This window comes from Chanos chanos, chromosome 2 (genome assembly GCF_902362185.1).
Source record: "Chanos chanos chromosome 2, fChaCha1.1, whole genome shotgun sequence".
In the NCBI taxonomy this organism is placed as follows: domain Eukaryota; kingdom Metazoa; phylum Chordata; class Actinopteri; order Gonorynchiformes; family Chanidae; genus Chanos; species Chanos chanos.
In genome coordinates this window covers 59,264,300-59,291,679 of record NC_044496.1, presented here as the reverse complement: position 1 = coordinate 59,291,679, position 27,380 = coordinate 59,264,300, and the positions used below count along the sequence as shown (strand labels likewise).

At 43.0% G+C, this 27,380-nt stretch overlaps 1 protein-coding gene across 1 annotated transcript in view; it reads left to right on the top strand.

Moving 5' to 3' along the window:
• Positions 1-27,380, top strand: part of LOC115805130 (teneurin-1-like) — a 133,649-nt gene that overhangs the window by 42,742 nt on the left and 63,527 nt on the right. The window contains exons 4-6 of the mRNA XM_030765610.1: positions 1,454-1,692; positions 17,112-17,273; positions 23,898-24,100. Of these exons, the coding sequence (XP_030621470.1) occupies positions 1,454-1,692; positions 17,112-17,273; positions 23,898-24,100 (604 nt within the window). The remainder of the gene's footprint in view (positions 1-1,453; positions 1,693-17,111; positions 17,274-23,897; positions 24,101-27,380) is intronic.

The following is a 27,380-nucleotide window of genomic DNA, read 5'->3' as shown; positions in this document are numbered from 1 at the left end:
AGAGAACATGTGACAGAGATCTGTGCTGTCTCTATGCTTGACTGTGATGATAGAGAACATGTGATAGAGATCTGATGCATTTTCACTTAATTAAAGACAACATTCCTCTTTTGGATGATTAACACATCCTGAGTCTGAAAATGTAACACATGCAGATTTTGATGAAGAGAGTAGGGATTTGAATTGAAACTAACACTGCACATTATGTGTAAATGTTAAGAATAGATGGTTGGAGCAGTGGGCCTCTTGAAGTGCAGTAACGCTCATTTTCTCTGAGAGCTCTCCAGGGAAATATGGCTTCCTACATGAGACCTCAGGCTGTTTGGACAAGCATGTGGATATTGTCTTTAGAGATCTTGGAATGTAAAAGATTATAAAAAGAAAATTCATTCGATGAAAGGGACGACCCTTGTAAGGTGGTGTCATTGCCAGTGGATGGTCAAATGAATAATAATAATAACAATAATAATAACAATAATAAAAATACAGCTTCATTTTGTCTTCTCTCTGAATGCTGGTGTCAGAGGAGGTGGAGGAGAGAATGAGTAGGTCTATGAGGCCCTGTTTGGTTTTCGCTCTATGACTCGATCTGACCTTGTGTGTGAATGTCTCATAGCCCGGCCGAGGTCAGGCCTCCTCACAGCTGCTCCTCCTCATGATGTCCCCGCTGGACTGTATGGCACAAGCCACGGCTGCCATCTCTTTTTTTTTCTTTTTTTTTGTGGCCAACAAATACTGTTAAAATTGCAGGTGCACAAATGTCCCCCTGGAGGAGCCCAGCTGTGTATTCCCTGCAGACGGACTCTGGAATATTCTAGTCTACATACAGTATTCATATGGAGGCAGAGTTTGCCGTGAGCCAATTCCTCTGAATTATTCTCATCACTGCATTTATGGAGGATTTCCTGGGGTTGATTTAAACTTTAAATTTGACATTCTAAAATGCCGGAGAAGAATTCATCTGAAGGCCTTTTGTTTCACTGTGAAATGTTTCATTGTGTCACACCACAGCCATCTGTCTAGAGATCGCTGTTTTACATCTGATAGTTCTGTTTGTGCCTTGCTTGGCTCTGATAGTACTTGTGTAGCATATAATGTAACTTTATGTTTATATACAGGACATTCTTTATGTTTATATACAGGACATTCTTTATGTTCATATACAGGACATTCTTTGAATGTATGTGCTTCAGTATTATTTCATGTAAATAATGTAAATAAGGAAGTTTCAATTATGTATCATAATTACACAAAAGACAGGTAATCTAAAGTATATTTTTAAATGATCTTAAGCTTATCTAAAGTATATTTAAAATGATCTAAAGGTCATCTAAAGTGAAAATGGGCTTTGTGGATATGTTGTATACTGTTTGACTGTAAAATTGGAAGTGGGCTTCGTGAATATGTTGTATAATGTTGCATAATGTTGTATAATGTTGTTTTGGTTTGCCAGGCACTTCCTTTTCGAACATGGCTCGGGCTCCTCTGCGCTGCTGAATGCATCAAACCAAAACTATGCTCTCACCTCCAGCACCGTGTACTCTCCACCTCCACGCCCCCTTCCCAGGAGCAACCTCTCCAGGCCTCTCTTCACCTTCAACAAGACCTACAAGTGCTGCAACTGGAAGTGCACGGCCCTCAGCGCCTCTGCCATCACCATAACCCTGGCCCTGCTTCTCACCTACGTGATTGGTCAGTTCCTCTCTCTACCGTGAGATCTCCAGCTTTGCCTAACTTTCGCCCACTGTGCTCTGAATGATCTTTTTATTAAGGAGCTCTCTCTTTCCCCTCTCATTCTGCTGAAGGTCACATTTTACAGAGCACAAGTAAAGATTCGTTCCTGAGCCGGACTATTGTATTCCGTTAATGCTGTAGACCAGTTAATTATGCAGTTACAGAGATAAATGAACAGCCAACTTGCTGTGCCATTAGGACACAGTTGCTGTCAGGGTTCTTTGTGGAGGAAGTGTAACACTCAGATGTGCGGGTTCTGGTCTCCATGGCCCGGCTGTGCAGCTCTGCTCAACCAGCATATCCTCCGTTCAGGCGTTATTTCAGTGTGTGTTCTGTTCAGGTGTTATTTCAGTGTGTGTTCTGTTCAGGCGTTATTTCAGTGTGTGTTCTGTTCAGGCGTTATTTCAGTGTGTGATCTGTTCAGGTGTTATTTCAGTGTGTGTTGTGTTCACGCGTTATTTCAGTGCATGATCTGTTCAGGCGTTATTTCAGTGTGTGTTCTGTTCAGGCGTTATTTCAGTGTGTGTTCTGTTCAGGCATTATTTCAGTGTGTGATCTGTTCAGGTGTTATTTCAGTGTGTGTTGTGTTCACGCATTATTTCAGTGTGTGTTGTGTTCACGCGTTATTTCAGTGTGTGTTCTGTTCAGGCGTTATTTCAGTGTGTGTTCTGTTCAGGTGTTATTTCAGTGTGTGTTGTGTTCATGCGTTATTTCAATGTATGTTCTGTTCAGGTGTTATTTCAGTGCGTGATCTGTTCAGGCGTTATTTCAGTGTGTGTTCTGTTCAGGCGTTATTTCAGTGTGTGTTCTGTTCAGGCATTATTTCAGTGTGTGATCTGTTCAGGCGTTATTTCAGTGTGTGTTCTGTTCAGGCGTTATTTCAGTGTGTGTTCTGTTCAGGCGTTATTTCAGTGTGTGATCTGTCCACACGTTATTTCAATGTGTGTTCAGACTTTATTTTAGGCCACTTTGTGCACAGATTGTAGGAAGTAAAATGTTCAGGAGCGTGCGCAGTGTCTGATGTGTCCTGTGCTGGAGCCCTGAGAGTGTTTCATAGGCTGTTTGTTGGTACAGGCCAGTTGTTCAGACTAACACATTGGGACAGCCATTATCGTGCGGTCGTTGTTTCTGACCCTTTTGGCCGTCTGGAGAGGTTAATAAGAATGTGAGTTCAGACAGGTGACAGTGACAAGAATGACACAGGTGTGTTTTAAAGAGCTCTTGTGTGTCACACTTAGACCATGAATGACCAGGCTGTTACCGCTTCCCGTTTGTAAATGAAAATCTTCATTCTGCAGTATTGCTCTGCTTATTTGTGGCCCCAGAGCCTCAGTGACAGTTCATCAGTGACAAGTGTCTTAGTAATATTGAAGTTCTTCCCACAGTAGACATGAGGTTTAAAAATGACAGATGGAGCACAAGTCTTCTTTGGACAAACGTCACGACATTGGTCAGATCTGATAAAAGTTCATCTTCAGCTGTGAGAGGAGGGAATGTGAAAGCAGACCAGAGATGGACACCACAACAGCAAGCATTACATTTCATATTACTTATAGAGATAAATAAATATATTATATTACTTATGGAGATAAATAAATATATTATATTACTTATGGAGATAAATAAATATATTATATTACTTGTAGAGATAAATAAATATATTACATTACTTGTGGAGATAAACAAATATATTATATTTCTTGTGGTGATAAATAAATATATTATTATATTACTTATGGAGATAAATAAATATATTATATTACTTGTGGAGATAAATAAATATATTATATTACTTGTGGAGATAAATAAATATATTATATTACTTGTGGAGATAAACAAATATATTATATTACTTGTGGAGATAAACAAATATATTATATTTCTTGTGGTGATAAATAAATATGTTATATTACTTATGGAGATAAATAAATATATTATATTACTTGTGGAGATAAACAAATATATTATATTTCTTGTGGTGATAAATAAATATATTATATTACTCGTGGAGATAAATAAATGTAAGTCATTGTCCTGGTAAATCCGTCTAGTGCAGTAACAGTCATTGTGGATAGCAGTCATGTGGCATGACTGAAAACAGGGTGGCTGCTGTCAGGGTGGTCTGATGTAGCATGTAATGCCTTCCAGACCAGTCAATACAACATTTAGACCAGCACTTAGATGTTTGTCGTGTTTCTCTCATGTGTTTTTCATGTTTTTCTCATGTGTTTGTCGTGTTTCTCTCATATGTTTGTCATGTTTCTCTCATATATTTGTCATGTTTCTCTCATGTGTTTGTAGTGTTTCTCTCATGTGTTTGTCATGTTTCTCTCATATGTTTGTCATGTTTCTCTCATATGTTTGTCGTGTTTCTCTCATATGTTTGTCATGTTTCTCTCATATGTTTCTCGTGTTTCTCTCATATGTTTGTCATGTTTCTCTCATATGTTTGTCGTGTTTCTCTCATATGTTTGTCGTGTTTCTCTCATATGTTTGTCGTGTTTCTCTCATATGTTTGTCATGCTTCTCTCATATGTTTGTCATGTTTCTCTCATATGTTTGTCATGTTTCTCTCGTGTTTTTCGTGTTTCTCTCGTGTTTGTCGTGTTTCTCTCATGTGTTTGTCGTGTTTCTCTCATTTGTTTTTCGTGTTTCTCTCATATGTTTGTCATGTTTCTCTCATATGTTTGTCATGTTTCTCTCGTGTTTTTCGTGTTTCTCTTGTGTTTGTCGTGTTTCTCTCATGTGTTTTTCGTGTTTCTCTCATATGTTTGTTGTGTTTCTCTCATGTGTTTTTCGTGTTTCTCTCATATGCAGCTTGTCTTCTGTAATCTAATGCTGTAAGGGCATCTCCAATCAGCCATTTCACTCTGGAGAAAAACCAAGTCTCATGACCTTTGCTAGGCTCACTCTTAGAGTGGGAATTGTAACTGGTTTTGTGGATGGTTTCACTGCCAGATACAGCAGGATAGTCCTGCCCAAACAGCCATGTTTACTCATTTACGGCTCACTCTTTTACTGATACACATCAGGGCTGAGTCTAGAGAAACTCTAGAGGTCACACACAGGCCTGTGGATGAAAACCTTTTTCAGGTGTTGAGTGTTCATGTTGAAACCTGAATCTTGACTGGACACATTTTCATACTAGGGAGACTATGAAATTGTCAGTTACCATGTTGTGAGCTGTGTTGTCATGGGGATAGTAATCACCACATGATGTCAACTCCTTTCACTCAGTCATCAGTCATGCTACACTCTCTCACACATACTCTGATGCACAATCAGATGAAAAACAAATGAGAAATACCTGTATAAAATATTTACACAGGAGGAAGGCATATAATTGGGTCTGTTGGCATTTAACTTAATTTTTTGCCGAAGCTAAAACTCAATATTGAAACACTTCCTCCACTGAAATAAATATGCAAATGGGAGGAGAGTGATATCAGAGGGCTTTGCCGCTATGGCAACGCACTGCCATGGTGATGATGGAAGGTGAGAGCACATCTGAATGCATGGCAATCATTTTCTGAGATGCCAGGAACCACACGGCAATCAGTATAAGACATACAAATGACCAAATTACAGGAAGAGAGAAGAACTGGCTTCTCTCACTGTACCTCCCTCATGCCATGAGCATCTCACCTCTGTCCTCTCTTCCTCTCCCTCCTGTGGAGGATTCATTCTAAGAGAGAAGCTGTGTGCCTTCTCTTTTGTGTAGGACAAAGGAGCACCCAGGGAAAAGGGGTGTTGATAAAGAGAGCTAAAGACAGCCAGCCCACGTTTCCTCACATCTGCAACAAAGCTGCTCAGCCTGACGGCAGCCAATCTGCGTGCTGCCGTCATTACAGACAGGGAGCGTGGGTGTGTGAACATATGAATGGGTCTTGTTTGTACGATCTGGGCTGTGCTAAGTGCTGCTGTTTCTCTGGCCCACATTGGCCAGTGTGGTGGTGGTGGTGTTTTAGGTAATGGTATCTATGAGGGGAACGTGTGGTCATGTTTTAGGGAAAGGTGTATGAATGTCACATGTAATAGTGTGTTGAGGTAACGGTGTGGTTGTGTTTTAGATAAAGGTGTGGTTGTGTTTTAGATAAGGGTGTGGTTGTGTTTGAGATTAAGGCGTGGTTGTGTTTTAGATAACGGTGTGGTTGTGTTTTAGATAATGGTGTGGTTGTGTTTTAGATAACGGTGTGGTTGTGTTTGGGATAAAGGTGTGGTTGTGTTTGGGATAAAGGTGTGGTTGTGTTTGGGATAAAGGTGTGGTTGTGTTTTAGATAACGGTGTGGTTGTGTTTGAGATAAAGGTGTGGTTGTGTTTGGGATAAAGGTGTGGTTGTGTTTTAGATAACGGTGTGGTTGTGTTTGAGATAAAGGTGTGGTTGTGTTTTAGATAAAGGTGTGGTTGTGTTTGGGATAAAGGTGTGGTTGTGTTTGGGATAAAGGTGTGGTTGTGTTTTAGATAACGGTGTGGTTGTGTTTGAGATAAAGGTGTGGTTGTGTTTGGGATAAAGGTGTGGTTGTGTTTGGGATAAAGGTGTGGTTGTGTTTGGGATAAAGGTGTGGTTGTGTTTTAGATAACGGTGTGGTTGTGTTTGAGATAAAGGTGTGGTTGTGTTTGGGATAAAGGTGTGGTTGTGTTTGGGATAAAGGTGTGGTTGTGTTTGGGATAACGGTATGGTTGTGTTTGGGATAAAGGTGTGGTTGTGCTTGGGATAAAGGTGTGGTTGTGTTCTGAGGTACATCGTAGGTGTGTTTGATGTAACAGCACGTGATTGGTGTGCTATTTGAGTACAACCACAAAAGGGAATTCTTTTCTTTGCAGAACAGGATGAGATCATGATTTTCTCACTTCATTAGCGGATGCTAATGGATATCTGTCCGTGAGGCTATTGGTTGAACAGACTGAAAAGGGTGATAATCAATAGGACTCAGTAATGTCAGAATGACGGATGCAGCATGAGAAGGAGCGGTGCTGACCCTGAGAATTTTCCCCGTTGGAAGGAGTTTGGCCGAAGCACAGAGGACCTTTCATGCTTCATTGAAGCAGTATTGATTGGTTCATTCTCTCTTTGTTTCCAAATGCTCTATTCTGGTCTAGTGGTACAGGTATAAACCACAGGCTGGCCTGTGGTCTAGTGGTACAGGTATAAACCACAGGCTGACCTTTGGTCTAATGGTACATGTATAAACCACAGGCTGACCTATGGTCTAATGGTACATGTATAAACCACAGGCTGACCTATGGTCTAATGGTACATGTATAAACCACAGGCTGACCTATGGTCTAGTGGTACAGGTACAAACCACAGGCTGACCTTTGGTCTAATGGTACATGTATAAACCACAGGCTGGTCTCTGGTCTAGTGGTACATGTATAAACCACAGGCTGACCTTTGGTCTAATGGTACATGTATAAACCACAGGCTGACCTATGGTCTAATGGTACAGGTATAAACCACAGGCTGACCTATGGTCTAATGGTACATGTATAAACCACAGGCTGACCTATGGTCTAATGGTACATGTATAAACCACAGGCTGACCTATGGTCTAATGGTACATGTATAAACCACAGGCTGACCTATGGTCTAATGGTACATGTATAAACCACAGGCTGACCTATGGTCTAATGGTACATGTATAAACCACAGGCTGACCTATGGTCTAATGGTACATGTATAAACCACAGGCTGACCTGTGGCCTCTGGCCTTTGAGTGCGCAGAGCTTGTTTGCCCCTCCCGCTCAGGGATTAGGCTCAGCTCGTCCATGTGATATTTATCCTCCAGGTGTTAGCCCCCGTCACCTGGGTCAGCAGCAGTACTCTCCTCTCCTCTCCCTGTCTCGTCCTTTGCATTTATGCTTGTGACTGGAATTTTGGCCTCCATCCTCAGACTGGTGAGAGATTCAGAACTGTTCTGGTCACTTATGGTAACGTGACATTCCCTTAGATTCCCGCACGAGGATTCTTCCTCAGTGTTCCAGCCCCTGGCCAGTGTTCTATGGCAAACAGAAATTTCGGACACATGATTCCGCTAATTGGCTCTTAATGAGAAAAGCAGGTTCCTCAGCGGTTTTTAATGACATCTCTCAGCATTTTGCATGAAGAGGTCCTCACTGAGTGACACACAATCACAGTCAGTCTGTTTCAGTGTGTTTTAGAGTATTTCAGTGTGTTTCAGTGTGTTTTAGTATGTTTTAGTGTATTTCAGTGTGTTTCAGTGTGTTTTAGAATATTTCAGTGTGTTTCAGTGTGTTTTAGTATGTTTTAGAGTATTTCAGTGTGTTTCAGTGTGTTTTAGTATGTTTTAGTGTATTTCAGTGTGTTTCAGTGTGTTTTAGTATGTTTTAGTGTATTTCAGTGTGTTTCAGTGTGTTTTAGAATATTTCAGTGTGTTTCAGTGTGTTTTAGAGTATTTCAGTGTGTTTCAGTGTGTTTTAGTGTGTTTCAGTGTGTTTTAGAATATTTCAGTGTGTTTCAGTGTGTTTCAGTGTGTTTCAGTGTGTTTTAGAGTATTTCAGTGTGTTTCATTGTGTTTTAGTATGTTTTAGTGTATTTCAGTGTGTTTCACTGCGTTTCAGTGCAGTTCAGTATGTTTACAATTTACAATGTACAATTTGGCATTTAATAGACACTTTTAAACCAAAGCAACTTACAATTAGTGCACCAACCAGGTTTAACTACCTTCTAAGCAAAAGTGCAGTTCAGTGCGGTTCAGTGTGGTTCTGTGCGGTTCGGGTTGCCTGTCCTGCAGATGATCCAGATGTTTTCAGATTCAAACATAGCTTGTGACTCAGAGATGCAGGAAAGATGTTGTCAGTGGCGTTTCTAGCTGTTGAACAGATCAGGGGCTGAGTCCGGGGCTGAGAGAACTGGAGCTTTTAAACTGGGTGCAGGCATCTTCTGACTCTGTGTGCACTGTGCAACACTTGATTCCTCCCTCTCCTTCGGACGCTGCAAGTCAAGTTCCACTCTGTTACTCAGTCTGTCTGCTGCTTTGCTATAATCACCTCCTTTTTCAGGGCGAAAGTATTCGGGGCTGTAGCCCAGAATGACCAGACCTGACGACGCCACTGAACTGTAGTCTGCTTCAGGTTCTCTGCAGTATGACAGGGCTCCTCTTATAGTCTTTATCTTATATCTCTTTTATGTTCAGGAATAGCTCTGACTGTGTCGGGGTATCTGGGCCTTAGAGCTGCCTTGGTGCCGGTCCGTACTGATGACTTCATGGAGAATGGGGCTTCTCTGAGCATGCCCAGAGCCAGGCGACCGCAGTAAAGCCTGCAGTGCTGCTGGAATGCCTCCACAGTTAGGGCTTTAATGTCTCCCATTACTCTGGCCTGCCTACCCACAGACACACTGTGACCTCATCCCTGACTGTCCCTCAAAGGACCTCCATCTGAAATATCCAGGCCTGTTACCCAGGACTCATAATGAGGTGCGGACGAAAGAGCTTCACCTGGCAGACTGGTTCTGATTCAGCCCAGTCCCCAGAGCTCAGTTTGTGTAATGAAGAAGTCATAGCTTATGTCCATGTGGATCTGCAAACTTAGCCTGGCAAACCCATAAAGACTGTGTCTGTCAGCTCTGAAAAGCGGATTAATGCCTGTCAGAGGGAACAGGCAAGAAATGGAGAAAATGGATAATTTGCTCCCTCCAGTCAAATCCAAAACAGGCAAAGTCAGGGACAGCTGGATGCATGCTATACAGAGACTGAGGTAACAGTTCTCCACAGGAAAAGGGTTGAATTTTGCCAGCCCTCTCTAAGATGTACTGGTGTTTTACTTTTCAGAGGGACAGAAACTGCAAATGCATTGTTAATTGACTGAATATATTTGTAGAACATGATTCACTATATTAATATAAATGGAATGAATGTGTTGATTACCAAGGACTGTAAAGCGACAGTCCTTGGTAATCACCCCCCCCCCCCCCCCCACCCTGCCGACTGCTTTTTCAGAATAGAAATCTGAGTCACTGATGATTTTCTGAGTTGTCAGCTCTGCAGTGTTCCCATGGCTGTCTGCTCGATTTTTTTTCTTTTTTTCACTGTAAATAGGTGTGTATTAAAGCGGAACGGTCAGAGCTTTGGTGACACTGGAAAGAGCATATTTTATTATCAGGACATTTAATGAACATTTAATAGTTGTCAGTATATTTCTTTTCCACAGTACTCATCCCAAACTCCTGACAGTACTCCTTCTCCATAAGACCTTGTCTCATCTGTGTGAACTCAGTGCACAGGGTCCTCCAAACAACATTTCATCTCCATGAATTCAGCTGTCACTGGCTGTACAAGTTTATCTTTTCAGGTCCAATTGTAATAAATGTTACAAGGTTTTTTGTTTATAAGCAAATAAAACTCCAGAAAAAGACTTGAATACATTGATCTCTTTCTTAGATCGCTTTCTCAGATCACAATGGGCCTGTCTCATATGATTGGCCGATTTTACTAAAGTTATCTTAAATAAGGTCAATGATTGGCCAATTTAACTAAAGCTATCTTAAAAAAAGGTCAATGATTGGCCGATTTTACTAAAGCTGACTTAAACATGCTCAGTGAGTGGTCAGGCTACGCAGTATAGTGCTTACGTCTCTGAAACACGGTTACTGTGTGCAAAAGACCAAACGGAATCTCACCTGAAAGGTGTGTTCTGTTTGCCCACAATTTAAGTGGATCATTTGAGGGTAGAAAAGGCGGCACAGTAATTTCTCTGGTAGTCTGTTGGCAGTGTGATTTGCAGTGTGCTGAGGCCAGCCCCAGGGCCCGGGGAGTGCCGCTGTCTGCCATATGGCCACAAAATTGGCCTCATCAGAGGGCGGGAATCACGCGTCCCTTTTTCAGCGCAGCACCATCCAGGCATTTTAACTTAATTCCTCCCCTCATGTGCTCGAGTGACTGATTTACAACATCACCTAAGTGCTGTAGCAAAGGTCAGCAGCGGCGTGAGAAGAGAAAAGGAAAGAGGAGACAGAAAAAAGAGTGATGATGGCAGCCTGAAGCCGAGGACATTTAGCTCCGCGCTTGGCCGACACAGACTGAACTGGGGTCAGTTTGACCATCTGAGAGCAGTAAAAGGCAGATGAAGTTGTACGGAGGCATTAAAGCTTTGTGTCTTGCAAAGGACAGGGTAAACATAACGTGACTGGTAATTAAGCTGCCGAATTTATGGTCTGATGGAGGAGTTTTGTCTCCTGCGTGTGAACTCCAGTCAGATTAAAAGCATAGTGAATGAGTGGTGTGGATGGGATAGGAGGCCAGTTCTCATGGGACTGATGAAAATGCACATGTTTGTTCTGCTGTGACAGGCAACATTATGTTCATTAAACACAGCAAGATATTTAGCATGTCAGACATATGTCTCAAAAACCAGCTTCTAAAAGAGGCAAAGTCACGCCTACAGCACACATACCTTAATTACAAATTCAAAACCAGTTATTTTAGTTTAGTTTAGTTCAACTTTGGAAACCGTCTTCGTAACTGCTTTTTTGGAAAGATTCTTGTAACTGAATGTGAGAGGATCTGTAGAATAGGGAGTGGAATATGGGTTAGGTTTGGGGTCTTTTTCAAAGCTGTGTGTTGTAAGTGTGTTTATTAGCCATGAGGATGCTTTTCTTCTGCGTTTTATATCATGTTATATTTATATCATACTACACACTTTTTGTCTTATAGAGAAAGAGTCCCCAAACACCCCCCCCCCCCCAAAAAACATACACCTTATAATATACTGAGCTCTTTAATCCTAAATGTCTACTCCCCATGATAGACTGTTTCCTGTGTGTCTGTTTCCTGTGTGTCTGTTTCCTGTGTGTCTGTTTCCTGTATGTCTGTTTCCTGCGTGTTTGTTTCCTGTGTGTCTGTTTCCTGTGTGTCTGTTTTCTGTGTGTCTGCTTCCTGTGTGTCTGTTTCCTGTGTGTCTGTTTTCTGTGTGTCTGCTTCCTGTGTGTCTGTTTACTGTATGTCTGTTTCCTGTGTGTCTGTTTCCTGTATGTCTGTTTCCTGTGTGTCTGTTTCCTGTGTGTCTGCTTCCTGTGTGTCTGTTTCCTGTGTGTCTGTTTTCTGTGTGTCTGCTTCCTGTGTGTCTGTTTCCTGTATGTCTGTTTCCTGTGTGTCTGTTTCCTGTATGTCTGTTTCCTGTGTGTCTGTTTCCTGTGTGTCTATTTCCTGTATGTCTATCTCCTGTGTGTCTGTTTCCTGTATGTCTGTTTCCTGTGTGTTTGTTTCCTGTGTGTTTGTTTCCTGTGTGTCTGTTTCCTGTGTGTCTGTTTCCTGTGTGTCTGTTTCCTGTATGTCTATCTCCTGTGTGTCTGTTTCCTGTGTGTCTGTTTCCTGTGTGTCTGTTTCCTGTATGTCTGTTTCCTGTGTGTCTGTTTCCTGTGTGTCTATTTCCTGTATGTCTATCTCCTGTGTGTCTGTTTCCTGTGTGTTTGTTTCCTGTGTGTCTGTTTCCTGTATGTCTATCTCCTGTATGTCTGTTTCCTGTGTGTCTGTTTTCTGTGTGTCTGTTTCCTGTGTGTCTGTTTCCTGTGTGTCTGTTTCCTGTGTGTCTGTTTCCTGTATGTCTGTTTCCTGTGTGTCTGTTTCCTGTGTGTCTGTTTCCTGTGTGTCTGTTTTCTGTGTGTCTGTTTCCTGTATGTCTGTTTCCTGTGTGTCTGTTTCCTGTATGTCTATTTCCTGTATGTCTATCTCCTGTGTCTGTTTCCTGCGTGTCTGTTTTCTGTGTGTCTGTTTCCTGTGTTTGTTTCCTGTGTGTCTGTTTCCTGTGTGTCTATTTCCTGTATGTCTATCTCCTGTGTGTCTGTTTCCTGTATGTCTATCTCCTGTGTGTCTGTTTCCTGTGTGTCTGTTTTCTGTGTGTCTGTTTCCTGTATGTCTATCTCCTGTGTGTCTGTTTCCTGTGTGTCTGTTTTCTGTGTGTCTGTTTCCTGTATGTCTATCTCCTGTGTGTCTGTTTCCTGCGTGTCTGTTTTCTGTGTGTCTGTTTAATGTGTTTGTTTCCTGTGTGTCTGTTTCCTGTGTGTCTATTTCCTGTATGTCTATCTCCTGTGTGTCTGTTTCCTGTATGTCTATCTCCTGTGTGTCTGTTTCCTGCGTGTCTGTTTTCTGTGTGTCTGTTTCCTGTGTTTGTTTACTGTATGTCTGTTTCCTGTATGTCTATCTCCTGTGTGTCTATTTCCTGTATGTCTATCTCCTGTGTGTCTGTTTCCTGTGTGTCTGTTTCCTGTGTGTCTGTTTCCTGTGTGTCTATTTCCTGTATGTCTATCTCCTGTGTGTCTATTTCCTGTATGTCTATCTCCTTTGTGTCTGTTTCCTGCGTGTCTATCTCCTGTATGTCTGTTTCCTGCGTGTTTGTTTCCTGTGTGTCTGTTTCCTGAGTGTCTGTTTCCTGTGTGTTTGTTTCCTGTGTGTTTGTTTACTGTATGTCTGTTTCCTGTGTGTTTGTTTACTGTATGTCTGTTTCCTGTGTGTTTTTTTCCTGCGTGTCTGTTTCCTGTGTGTCTGTTTCCTGTGTGTTTGTTTCCTGTGTGTCTGTTTCCTGTGTGTCTATTTCCTGTATGTCTATCTCCTGTGTGTCTATTTCCTGTATGTCTATCTCATTCGTGTCTGTTTCCTGCGTGTCTGTTTCCTGTGTGTCTGTTTTCTGTGTGTTTGTTTCCTGTGTGTCTGTTTCCTGTGTGTCTGTTTCCTGTGTGTTTGTTTCCTGTGTGTCTGTTTCCTGTGTGTCTATCCCCTGTGTGTCTGTTTCCTGTGTGTTTGTTTCCTGTGAGTCTGTTTCCTGTGTGTTTGTTTCCTGTGTGTTTGTTTCCTGTGTGTTTGTTTACTGTATGTCTGTTTTCTGTGTGTTTGTTTCCTGTGTGTCTGTTTACTGTATGTCTGTTTTCTGTGTGTTTGTTTCCTGTGTGTCTGTTTACTGTATGTCTGTTTCCTGTATGTCTATCTCCTGTGTGTCTATTTCCTGTATGTCTATCTCCTGTGTGTCTGTTTCCTGTGTGTCTGTTTCCTGTGTGTCTGTTTCCTGTGTGTCTGTTTTCTGTGTGTCTGTTTCCTGCGTGTCTATCTCCTGTATGTCTGTTTCCTGTGTGTCTGTTTCCTGTGTGTCTGTTTCCTGTGTGTCTGTTTTCTGTGTGTCTGTTTCCTGCGTGTCTATCTCCTGTATGTCTGTTTCCTGTGTGTCTGTTTCCTGTATGTCTCTTTCCTGTGTGTCTGTTTCCTGTGAGTCTGTTTCCTGTGTGTTTGTTTCCTGTGTGTCTGTTTCCTGTGTGTCTGTTTCCTGTGTGTCTATCCCCTGTGTGTCTGTTTCCTGTGTGTTTGTTTCCTGTGTGTCTGTTTCCTGTGTGTCTGTTTCCTGTGTGTTTGTTTCCTGTGTGTTTGTTTACTGTATGTCTGTTTTCTGTGTGTTTGTTTCCTGTGTGTCTGTTTACTGTATGTCTGTTTTCTGTGTGTTTGTTTCCTGTGTGTCTGTTTACTGTATGTCTGTTTCCTGTATGTCTATCTCCTGTGTGTCTATTTCCTGTATGTCTATCTCCTGTGTGTCTGTTTCCTGTGTGTCTGTTTCCTGTGTGTCTGTTTTCTGTGTGTCTGTTTCCTGCGTGTCTATCTCCTGTATGTCTGTTTCCTGTGTGTCTGTTTCCTGTGTGTCTGTTTCCTGTGTGTCTGTTTTCTGTGTGTCTGTTTCCTGCGTGTCTATCTCCTGTATGTCTGTTTCCTGTGTGTCTGTTTCCTGTATGTCTCTTTCCTGTGTGTCTGTTTCCTGTGTGTCTGTTTCCTGTGTTTGTTTCCCGTGTCTGTTTCCTGAGTGTAACAGTCACTCTACAGAGGACAACATTAGTGTGAAATGATGTGTACTTTCAGTGTGTTATTTTACACATCCCTGTAAGGACATAAACAAGAAGTAGTACCTTTCTGAGTGTAAGATCAAATATGTTTCATCTCTCTGAGCTCAGCAGACGTTTACCATATTTCCAGAGAGATGATTCAGACGAATAAAGCAGATGCAAATGGCTTTGAACTAGTTTGCGTTTAATTAGATATTCCTGATCAGAGGGGACTGGAGCCCAGGCACTGTGCTTTGGGTAGACAGAGGGAATATGCAGGAAGGCTTTGATGTAGTCTCAACTTGGTCTTGATCTGACAAACAAAGCAACGCTTGACAATCCACGGGTCGTATGCTCTGTATGGCACTGATCAGGGGGGTATTCCAGAAAGCAGGTTTAGTGAAAACTCAGTTAAGTTAGAATCAGTAGTAAACTTCCTAATAGATGAGCCCCATGGCTTTGTTTTGCTAAGAGAAAAAAATAAGTCATCTTTGAAGGAGTAAAAGGCCACATGAATAGCCTCTGACAGCTCCGTGGTGTACAGTCAAGACATGTCATTAAATGAGCTGTAACAGAAATGTTCTGTGAGAAAGAGAGCTGTCAGTATGTCTGCAGTCGGTGCTGAAGGTCTTTGAGGACTTGAGTAACTTTGTTAATATCCTCTGTTGTAGTGAAGGTCTTTGAGAACCTGAGTAATTTTGTTAATATCCTCTGTTGTAGTGATCATCTCTCTTGCATCCCCGTAGAGGAGCAGAGAGAGAGAAAGCCGTCACAAAGCCACTGTTAAGCTGTTATCTGGGTCCTGAGACAGCCGGTGGTGGCTGGTTTTCAGATTGTACGTTAGGCTAACCTGTGATTTCTGTGGCCGATCCTGTGTTGGGGGGGGGGGGGGGGGGATGGGGGCGCTGCTGAGTTAGTCTGTCTGGATGTGGGTTCCATGGCGGTGCTTTGTAAAAATCATTACAACATACGCAAGAAGCGTTATCAGGGTCAACTTCAGATGGTTTCTATTAATTACCCACCTCCGTCACACTTGACAGTAATCAGCCAATAAACTGGACAAGGTGTGTCAAACAGAAAAAAAACTAGGCTATTTCATGTTGGAGTGTGTGTATGTGTGTGTGGATGAGGTACGTGTGTCAGTGGATGAGCTATGTGTGCGTGTGTGTGTGTGTGTGTGTGTGTGTGTGTGTGCGTGTGTGTGTGAGCGTGTGTGTGTGTGGTGTATTTTAAGTGTGATTCGGCTTTGGTTGGGTGTTGTGTAATGTAGTAAAATGTAATACAGTGTAGTAGGGGTGGAACAGTACACAGAAGATCACGCTTCGGTTCACACCAAGATTTGCACATTACTGTTCGGTACGAGTTCGGTACAACGGGAAAAAAAGCAACAAAACCCCCCAAAGGCATAAGGCCTAGGTTTCTTTCTTTTCTTTTGAACAGGCAGTGGTGCACGTTACTGTTTGTTCCACCTAGTGTTGCACAGTCCCCCCTGAGGTCGTTGGTCCAGCCTGTAGTGCATTAAAGGTGCCACAGAATGGAACTCACGACTTTTCTTCCCCCTTTTGAATGCGCTGAATGGGCGATGGAAACATTTTCAAAGTATGAAAACACACATTCTCCTCCTACACCCGTACCATCTATGTGAAGAATACAACCCTTTCTACTGCCCGTCCTGAATCCGTGTGTTTGTGACGTCTGCGCATGGCTGCCTACGGTGGCGTGTAGCCAATCATAGGCTATTGACAACCATCCATTATTCATTAAGAAATGTGGTTTGCTTCTTACTACAAGGTACCGGTAAACAAGGTCCTTGAAAACTTATGTGGTAATATGTTTGCACCACAATCAGATCCCAAATTTTAAGTCTGGAGAGAAGAGAACAAACCCACGGTGAGAGTGTGAGATGAGAGACTTGCGCTGGTGAAATTTGGTTCCACGTTACATTCATCAGTCTTCGCACATAGGCTACCGCGTATTCTCCGTACGACTGCACACACCGAACTGTCACGTCCGTACCAAATACGCGCACCGTTACACCCCTACAGCGTAACGCACCGCTACACCCCTACAGCGTAACGCACCGCTACACCACTACAGCGTAACGCACCGCTACACCCCTACAGCGTAACGCACCGTTACACCCCTACAGCGTAACGCACCGCTACGCCCCTACAGCGTAACGCACCGTTACGCCCCTACAGCGTAACGCACCGCTACGCCCCTACAGCGTAACGCACCGTTACGCCCCTACAGCGTAACGCACCGCTACGCCCCTACAGCGTAACGCACCGCTACGCCCCTACAGCGTAACGCACCGCTACGCCCCTACAGCGTAACGCACCGTTACGCCCCTACAGCGTGACGTACCGTTACACCCCTACAGCGTAACGCACCGCTACACCCCTACAGCGTAACGCACCGTTACACCCCTACAGCGTAACGCACCGCTACACCCCTACAGCATAACGCACCGTTACACCTCTACAGCGTGACGTACCGTTACACCCCTACAGCGTAGTGAATGTAATGCGTGTGTTAATGCTCATGTCTCTTTGTGCAGCGGTCCACCTGCTGGGCCTGACCTGGCATCTCCGACCGGCCGAGACGCAGCTCTATGAGAACGGCCTCCGCAAGCCCAGCGTGGAAACAGACGGCGGACCCAGCGGTCTACCGCCCCTGGACACCTACAGCCTGGACAGAACCCTCAGAGTCCCCACAGGAGGTCAGCTCACCTCCATTCCCTCCCTCAGACTCCTCCAGACTAGCTGTTTTTGGAGTGTTGAATGAGAAGGTCGCTGCCTCTTCTGGGCGAGTCTGTTTTTGTTTATTCATTTATTTTTGTCTGGTGTGTACTGTTACCAGACAAGGGATCAGGGATCAGGGTTAGGGTTAGAGCTGTGTGAACAGAATCAGAGTTGTCATCACTGTCTGTTCTACCACAGTGACAGAGAGATCAGGCCTGGCACAGATCCATCTCATCTGGTTTGAGCGGATTCTGTAGCTCTGCTATTGGATTAAGAGCCCGAGCCCTGTAACCAGGCTGCTAATGACGATTACATTAAAGTTGGGCACTTTTAAGTCTGGAGATCACTCCTGGAATGAGTATGAATTCATTAGGAGGTTAATATAATTGCTTAATCTTGTTACCGTTTTCTGTGCATGCTTTGCATGGTCCTTTTCTCAGGGGAAGCCCTTTCACACGGTGCCGTGACAGCCTGGGCCTTTTGCCTGACACACACGTGACAACACAGCGCCCCCTGAGTGTGTCAGACTGTCGCTATAGAGTAATCACGTTATCAAAACACTGTCACAATATTACTCACAGTGTCTGCATTACACAGCGGACATGTGTGTTGTGTTTCCTCAGTACAAGTCCACGGGACACAAGCATGGCTTAACACTGATAAGGTAGAGCTCAGAGTTGGATGTGTCAGCACACATACACACACACACACACACACACACACATTTAGACACAAATACACACACACACAAACAAACAAACACACACACACACACACACACACACACACGCACACACACATATAGACACAAATACACACACACACACACACACACACACATTCACACATGCGCGCGCATACACACATACATCACACACACACACACGCACACTTGACACACACACATATAGAGATACAAACACACACACACACGTATAGATACAATTACACACACACACTTGACTCACACACTTATAGACATACACAGACACACACACACAGGCACACACACAGACTTTTTCTTTGATAGTGGAAGATGCATTAATCCATGTGATCAGAGGGCATATGAAAAGCTGCAGGAGAGGGAAGAAGGGAGAGAGAAATGGGGAAATGGATCCTGCCAGTGTGGTTATACTGGTTATACTGGGGATGGCGTATGAGCTGACTGCAGTGTGGTTATATTGGTTATACTGGGGATGGCGTATGAGTTGACTGCAGCATAGATATACTGGTTATACTGGGGATGGCGTATGAACTGGCTGATGGGCCCAGCTGTGAGGAGACCAGGCTGTTAATCCAGTCCTCTGAACCACACTGTATTCAACATGACGTCTGAGGAGAGAGGCCTGTCATGAGGATTTAAGATCAATGCTCTGTTCATCTCTGACTGCTGCTAACAGGAGTTGGCACAAAGAACTGGTAAAATGAACATGAGCTAGTCTTCAGACACTGCTGCCTAGCCTTCTGTTTTCAGTCATCTTTCTAATGTATTCACTTAGTCTGCCCCGCTCACTTTGACCCCATCCTCCCTTAAACAGGCAAATGATATCAGTGAGCACAAAGTTGGGATAAAAGACCTGCTTTTTTTTATCATGAATATTTTATTTTGTCAAGAATGTGGACCAAGGCCACTGGTGTGTCTAATGAGGGAGTGCTCTGTGTCTCCAGCCCTTCACTGACTCAACATGAGCATACTTCAAAGGCCATTCAATTAGCTCCCCATTCATTCCCTTTCACCTCCCCAGATAAGCAACCTTTGGCTCTAATGAATCGCTTGCCTGGTCACACTGGCACAAGTGCACATGAAAGCACTCCTGCACATGAGAGTTTTATCTACAACTGAACCGTTCATCTCTTCAGTAATGAATTTGTTTTAATTCGAAAAAAGAAAGTACAAAAGGCTTGAGCTATAGAATAATGGCAGCACCTTGGTTTGCCCTTGAAAATGCATTTGCTCCCTCCAAAACAAAAGCATCTGCTTGTAAAAACATTATTTATGTTAAGGTCATATATAAAAACACTACATATGTTAAAGTCATATATAAAAACATTATACATGTTAAAGTCTTATATAAAAACATTATACATGTTAAAGTCATATATAAAAACATTATACATGTTAAAGTCTTATATAAAAACATTATACATGTTAAAGTCTTATATAAAAACATTATACATGTTAAAGTCTTATATAAAAACACTACATATGTTAAAGTCATATATAAAAACATTATTTGTGTTAAAGTCTTATATAAAAACATTATACATGTTAAAGTCGTATATAAAAACATTATACATGTTAAAGTCTTATATAAAAACATTATACATGTTAAAGTCTTATATAAAAACACTACATATGTTAAAGTCATATATAAAAACATTATTTGTGTTAAAGTCTTATATAAAAACATTATACATGTTAAAGTCGTATATAAAAACATTATACATGTTAAAGTCTTATATAAAAACATTATACATGTTAAAGTCATATATAAAAACATTATACATGTTAAAGTCTTATATAAAAACACTACATATGTTAAAGTCATATATAAAAACATTATACATGTTAAAGTCTTATATAAAAACATTATACATGTTAAAGTCATATATAAAAACATTATTTATGTTAAAGTCATATATAAGAACATTAAGGAATTTAAACATCTAAAGAATGCCTAACTGGACTTATTTCTGGCTATAATAATTGGCTGGATTTGTTGTATGGAACAGGGAGCTGGGGGCATGGTCAGGTTTGTAAGGCTGGTGAAATACGGGGGGCCCTCAGCAAAGACAGGATTTTGAAAGAGCACATCAATATTCCACATGGCTCTGTCGGTGCGTTGTGCTGATTGGCTGCTCTCTGCTACAGCAGTATTATTGATCAGGCTGTGTTCTGATACAGTCTAATGGCATGGCTCACATAGCAGGGAGACTGTCTTTTCATATTTTAAAATGACAACAGTACCACCAACATAACAAAACTTTCATGACATAAAATTCTGCTTTATCGAGGTGGAGAATGCCCCCAGTGTGAAGTATGTATTACTGAGCCTATGTGACAAAGGAGAGCCAACCCAAGTGTGTCAGTGGGGGAGTTATTACAGTCAGTTTTACTGAAGAAAATGAAAATGATGCTGATGGAAGGGGGTTAAAATTTGAACAAATCCAGATGAACCTGATGGACCAATAGAGCAGACTCCTCCCTGACTCCTCAATCTCCTCACTGTCCTCTCATTGATATCAATGACGTTAATTTGGCAGTGAACTGGGAGTGAGGAAACGGTAGGGGTGGCCCAGTCTTATTCGCTACCTGCTCAAAAACTTCTAATTGAATTCCTTTAATTGTATTGACCAACTCTTCTCTGATATTTTTATTCTTCCTAAGGCGAGTTCTTTGGAAAACCATTAAACATGTCTGAACCGATCGGGTTGTGTTCCTCACAAAAGCTCTATTCTCTCTCTCTCGCTCTGTCTGTCTAATACGCCTGGTATTAAAAGGCCAGAATGTTTGGGGCTCGATGAGAGTCCAGAATAAGAACGTTAATTGAAAAGACAGTTTAGTTCCTTTGGAAATAGGTCACAGGTGTAATTGTTTTATCCGAATAACCTCAGGGTAGTGCAAATGAATTGGCTGGCATCTCACCGCTGAACAGTCATTTTTTTTTCTTTACCAGTCAGGTCTGCAGTCATGAATATCAACAATGTATAAGATCACGGATTCAGACAGGAATTACTGAGGCAATATTACCTTAATCACCAAACATCTAGGTTGAAAATCTGGCTTTGTAGCCAAGTGCTAACGTCTTACCATATTAAACAATATCCTGCTTCCCTGTAACCCTGCCCTGACCCCATCCTCTGTCTGTGTGTGTGGAAAGACATCCTAGACATTCCACTGTGGAGTTGTATATTTGTCTCTCAGTAGAAAACTAAACAGACAAGGTGTCAGTGGGTTACTCAACTGAAAAACATGTTCCTCTCTCTATAGGTAAGAAACCTGAGTTTTGTTTGACTGTGAACGTAAATGTCCTGGCGGACTGCGTGGGTGCAGTGAGGATGGAGGGTTTTTGGGCCGTGATGAACGGAGGGAGGATGGCTTGAAGCATTCAACACCATAGACTGGTGCACAGTCGCATGGTCCTGAGATTGACTGATGGCCGTAATTTTTTACTCTGAAGGAGTTCTCAAGCACCCCATTGTTCTCTGATTGCACATAGGCCTCCAGGACTGTTGTATTCCCCAGTTAACTGGAATGGCTCCACAGCACAGGTCAAATGGGATCTGGGATCTGTCTGACACCTAATGAAATCCACATGTATTTTGGCTTCAGTCTTTGTTAGACTGTTGTCATTCCAACCCATCCGTTCCGTAGTCTAATGTTTCCATTGACATTAGATTTCAGTCCAAGTTATTTCCACTTTATATAGTTAATCAGCTGTTTGATCAGGAGCCAAATGTGCCTGCTCCTCTGATGGAACTGCCTGCACAGCTCACGCTTCATCACCAGAACACCTGCCAGTGAGAATGATGCAGCCTGTCACAACATCAGAATATCAACCGATTCCTGCCAAAATAAAGGATATAGGGATAATGTATAGTCTGCCGGCCATTATGGAAAAATAAATCTGGACAGGACAAACAGGATCCCGACGCGCAGTGGAGGTATCTTCTATCGTCCTGCGAGGGATTTATTTTTAGATAATGACCGGCGGACTATACATTATCCCGCTTATTGTACGGTTACCTGCCAAAACGATAAAAGAAACTTCACAGAATATTTCCTTTGAATGGTTTTATTGCGTTTCGTAGCTTCCGCGGAGGAAAATAGTCCTTCTAGCAAATAGAACCTGCCTGCAGACTCGTCAACTTGTTGCAGATTAATAGACTAAGCATTCTGTTTACCGACATTAAATTGAATGTTTCCATTAATGGTGCAGTTTGAGAGAACCAACGGCATAGTTGAATTTGATGTCCCCATTCATTTTTTGTCTTTTATTGCCCGCAGAAACATTTTTGGGGTCTTGTCGGACATACCTGAAAATCACAACAGGCCACGGTTAGGCTACAATGCGAAAGCTATCATAGCGGATAGTTTGTTTCAACTTGCCTACTCGCGGTAGCAGCTTGATAAGTGGGCGGTTAGTGAACGGACTACTTGCGGAATCATATGAAAGATGTGAATCAGAGGCAGAAAAAACGGTGCCAGTGGCAGCGGTCATTCCTTTTTTTCCAGCGGTCATTCCTTTTTTTCCAGCGGTCATTATCAAGAAATGTCGGACCTCCGAACGTTGGGATGGCCCATTCAATGCAATCTAACTTTCTGCAGCATTCTGAGGAACCGTATAATAAAAGGGAAAAGGTTTTTTTTTTTTTTTTTTTTTTTTTTTTTTAAGTATCTTCAAACACAGAGGTATTTAATTAAACAATTTAGTGATTATTTAAACAATTAACTTGAATGGCCTCAGGTACAGAATCCTTCGTGCTGTGCTCAGGCAGCAGATGAGTGTGTGGACCCAACGCACTGAACAAAAGCCATTCTACGTAAATTCTCCGCTTCATCCCGGGCTGATGCGTTTCTGTCCAAATGGATAAGAATGACAGGCTGTAGTCTGTGTAGCGTGTATGTTGTATTTACCAAATGGTTTAATGACCCTGAAAACCAAGAAAAATATAAATGTTGGGTGTGTTAGTGACTCAACCAACCAGATCTCAACCAACAAACAACAAAGCACCAAATGTTGGAATTTCTCGTGAACGGTACCTATTGCATCATTCCAGCAGAATTCAATTTTATGTGTGGTTTGTTGTTGCTGTTTTTTTTTTACACCTACCTGTGTGTGTGTGTGTGTGTGTGTGTGTGTGTGTGTGTGTGTGTGTTGTGTGTGTGTGTGGGGGGGGGGGGGTGGTTTGTAGTGAGAGAGAGAGAGAGTGAGAGAGAGGATCTATATCTCATGCATTATGCACACTCTGTAAAACTTGATTGATTTCTTTTGAGTTCTTTAGTCTCATATAGCTGTTTAACTTGAATGTGTTTCCTGGTCTCTCTGAGCAGAGACATATCCGCTCTGAGGGAGAATGTCTCCTTTAGCACTGACTCTCTGAGTGAGTAATCGCCTTTACCTTTCAGTGACTCAATGGCTCTTAGTAATTTGTAGTAAGGAAGCTTTAGGCATTATAGATTGAGAATAAACAGGCCCATTCATAAATCACTGCTTTAGTCCGCTTTGCCTTTGTCTGCTAACAACTCAGGGTCTTGGCAACCATCTGTCCTCTATCTGAGTTGAGGTGGACCATGGGTGGAAAAGATATAGCTGACAATAAAGCAAAGCCAACAAAAGAAGTGGAGAAGGTTGAATTCACAGCTACATAATGGAAAAGTCCAGGAAGATCAATGTGGTTGGACTGACTGGTTTGAATCTTCATTAACTCGTTTTTGAGAAAACAATGAAAGTGGAGATGCAGCTTTAATTGAGATGTTAATTACATCAGCATGACCGGTGACTGTACTGGTGTAGTGTATCTTATGTGTGCTATTAATAATCTGTCCTCTGGATTCACCTCAGCTCTTTTTTTGTATGTGTGTGTGTGTGTGTGAGCAGATAAATACCAGCGTGGTCGAGCCATTGACCGTGGGGGGGTGGACATTGGGACCCAGGTGGTACAGGTCATCCCTCCAGGTCTTTTCTGGCGTTTCCATATCTCTGTGCACCATCCCACCTACATCAAGTTCAATCTGTCGCTCTCCCGTGACGCACTCCTCGGCATCTACGGCAGGAGGAACATTCCACCGACTCACACACAGGTACTGGGAGCTCTCTGTGCCCTCCCTCCCTGGGGAGCTCACCCAGCATCCTTTTGGAAAACACTGCATACGGTTTTATTTCTCTCTTCTGACATCTTGTGTATTCTCATCACATAACACTCACTTTTTCATTCAAATTCAGTGATGTTCATTTGAAACTGATGATACCAATAAAGGAATGACAGATTTGTTTTTGAACTTAAAGCTCCCAGGATGTTACACTTAATGACTTTAAATGGATATTTATCAGTCATTTGAGGAGTAATTAACTGAAGGAGGTGTGTGTGTGTGAGTGCGTGTGTGTATGAGTGTGTGTGAGTGCGTGTGTGTATGAGTGTGTGCATGTGAGTGGTGAGTGTGTGTGTTTATGTGTATGAGTGTGAGCGTGTGTGTGTGAGTGCGTGTGTGTGTGTATGAGTATGTGTGAGTGCATGTGTGTATGAGTGTGTGTGTGTGTGGTCAGTGTGTGTGTGTGTGTGTGGTGACTGTGTGTGAGTGCGTGTGTGTGTGTTCGTCTGTGTGTGCGCATGTGTGTTTTGCCTGACTCGGGGTGAGTGTGTGTGTGTGTGTGTATGTGTGCGTGCGTGCGTGTGTGTATTTTCACTGACATGGGGGGTGTGTGTGCGTGTGTGCGTTTTGACTGACTTGGGGGGTGTGTGTATGTGTTTGTGTTTTGACTGACTTGGGGGGGTTGTGTATGTGTTTGTGTTTTGACTGACTCCAGGTGTGTGTGTGTCTATGTTTGTGTGTCTCCTTTTTGATTCACCAAACTCCTGTCCTGTCGGATCCCACATGATTAGAGCTGATTGGATGGTTTCTGACATTAATGTGACACTGATCTCTTGGGTTACAGTGTATCGTAGTCAAGGATATTCACATGTGGAAATGCCATAAAGACGCCTGAAACTGGAGTAATCATGCCTGTTGAAGTGTGAACAGGTACAGACACTTCTGTCTCTGCGCCGCTGATCAGTAACTTTGATTAGCATTGACGAAAAGGCAAAGTGGCCTGGATGCTCTCATATCAGCTGTGAGGAATCCCACTCTGTGGTCTGTAGAGGGAGCAATCTGTGAGCATCGCTTTTCTCAATGTGTCTGAGTCTCATGAGAACAGTTTTTATATCCTGGGGCTGTAGCATAGCACTGAGAGTCATGGATAATTAGGGAATCAGCGCAAGAAGAATGAAAGTTTTGCCCCCTTTTTGTCCTGCAGGTACGAAGCCCCTGCTCCAGTCATCAGTGCATGACTGAAACACGAGATCAGCCTGGTCCTCTGCCAGCCCTCCTCATCATGGAGGAAATAAGCAAATGTGAGTGACAGGAGACTGTCTGAGGTGCCTGAGGGGACTGTCAGAGCTCACTAATCTCCTAATTCTGTTATGTCATATTCACACACACACACACACACACACACACAGATATGCGCGTACCTGCGTCAGGCTTGCACACTTCCCTGCTCGTCTCTTCACTATATCCAAGTTACTGAATGGAGAGTGTATGTCAGTGTATGTCACTAGGACCAGTGTGGCCTATTCAAGCAAACTGGGTCCTGTACTCCTGCCATGGCATTGACTCATGGGCTCTGAGTGTGGACACTGACTCCTAGTCTCTGAGTGTGGACACTGACTCCTGGTGTCTGAGTGTGGACACTGACTCCTGGGGTCCGAGTATGGACACTGACTCCTGGTGTCTGAGTGTGGACACTGACTCCTGGGGTCCGAGTATGGACACTGACTCCTGGTGTCTGAGTGTGGACACTGACTCCTGGTGTCTGAGTGTGGACACTGACTCCTGGTGTCTGAGTGTGGACACTGACTCCTGGTGTCTGAGTGTGGACACTGACTCCTGGTGTCTGAGTGTGGACACTGACTCCTGGTGTCTGAGTATGGACACTGACTCCTGGTGTCTGAGTGTGGACACTGACTCCTGGGGTCTGAGTATGGACACTGACTCCTGGTGTCTGAGTGTGGACACTGACTCCTGGTGTCTGAGTGTGGACACTGAAAGTTAGGAAACTCTGTGCTGCTCGGATAGTCTCAGTACCCTCAGTCTTAAAGGAGCGGCAGCCTTTTTAACAGACACTGACTCCTGGTGTCTGAGTGTGGACACTGACTCCTGGTGTCTGAGTATGGACACTGACTCCTGGTGTCTGAGTGTGGACACTGACTCCTGGTGTCTGAGTGTGGACACTGACTCCTGGTCTTTGATTGTGGGCTGACAGTTATGGCAATCACAGTAGTCTCACAGCTGTAAACCTGTGTAGCCACCTCTCACAGCAGGCTGAGTCTCAGAGCTAATGTCATATTTTAATTTACTTACTGTTGACAATGTTAGTTTTATCTACAGACACTGTTATAATCACCTCAGTTTCAAACTCAATAACCCAATCAATCTTACAAACAGAAACTTTTCTCAACAATGCCAACAATCCCTCCCCAAGCTCTGTTCATTGTTGTGTGTGGTGAGATGGGTTTGTGTGTGTTGTGTGTGTGTGATGAGATGGGTTTGTGTGTGTTGTGTGTGTGTGATGAGATGGGTTTGTGTATGTTGTGTGTGTGTGATGAGATGGGTTTGTGTGTGTTGTGTGTGTGATGAGATGGGTTTGTGTGTGTTGTGTTGTGTGTGATGAGATGGGTTTGTGTGTGTTGTGTGTGTGGTGAGATGGGTTTGTGTGTGTTGTGTGTGTGATGAGATGGGGTTGTGTGTTGTGTGTGTGATGAGATGGGGTTGTGTGATGTGTGTGTGGTGAGATGGGTTTGTGTGTGTTGTGTGTGTGTGTGATGAGATGGGCTTGTGTGTGTTGTGTGTGTGGTGAGATGGGTTTGTGTGTGTTGTGTGTGATGAGATGGGGTTGTGTGTTGTGTGTGTGATGAGATGGGGTTGTGTGTGTTGTGTGTGTGGTGAGATGGGTTTGTGTGTGTTGTGTGTGTGGTGAGATGGGTTTGTGTGTGTTGTGTGTGTGATGAGATGGGGTTGTGTGTTGTGTGTGTGATGAGATGGGGTTGTGTGTTGTGTGTGTGGTGAGATGGGTTTGTGTGTGTTGTGTGTGTGTGATGAGATGGGTTTGTGTGTGTTGTGTGTGTGTGATGAGATGGGCTTGTGTGTGTTGTGTGTGTGTGATGAGATGGGCTTGTGTGTGTTGTGTGTGTGTGATGAGATGGGGTTGTGTGTTGTGTGTGTGGTGAGATGGGCTTGTGTGTGTTGTGTGTGTGGTGAAATGGGGTTGTGTGTGTGATGAGATGGGTTTGTGTGTGTTGTGTGTGTGTGTTGTGTGTGTGGT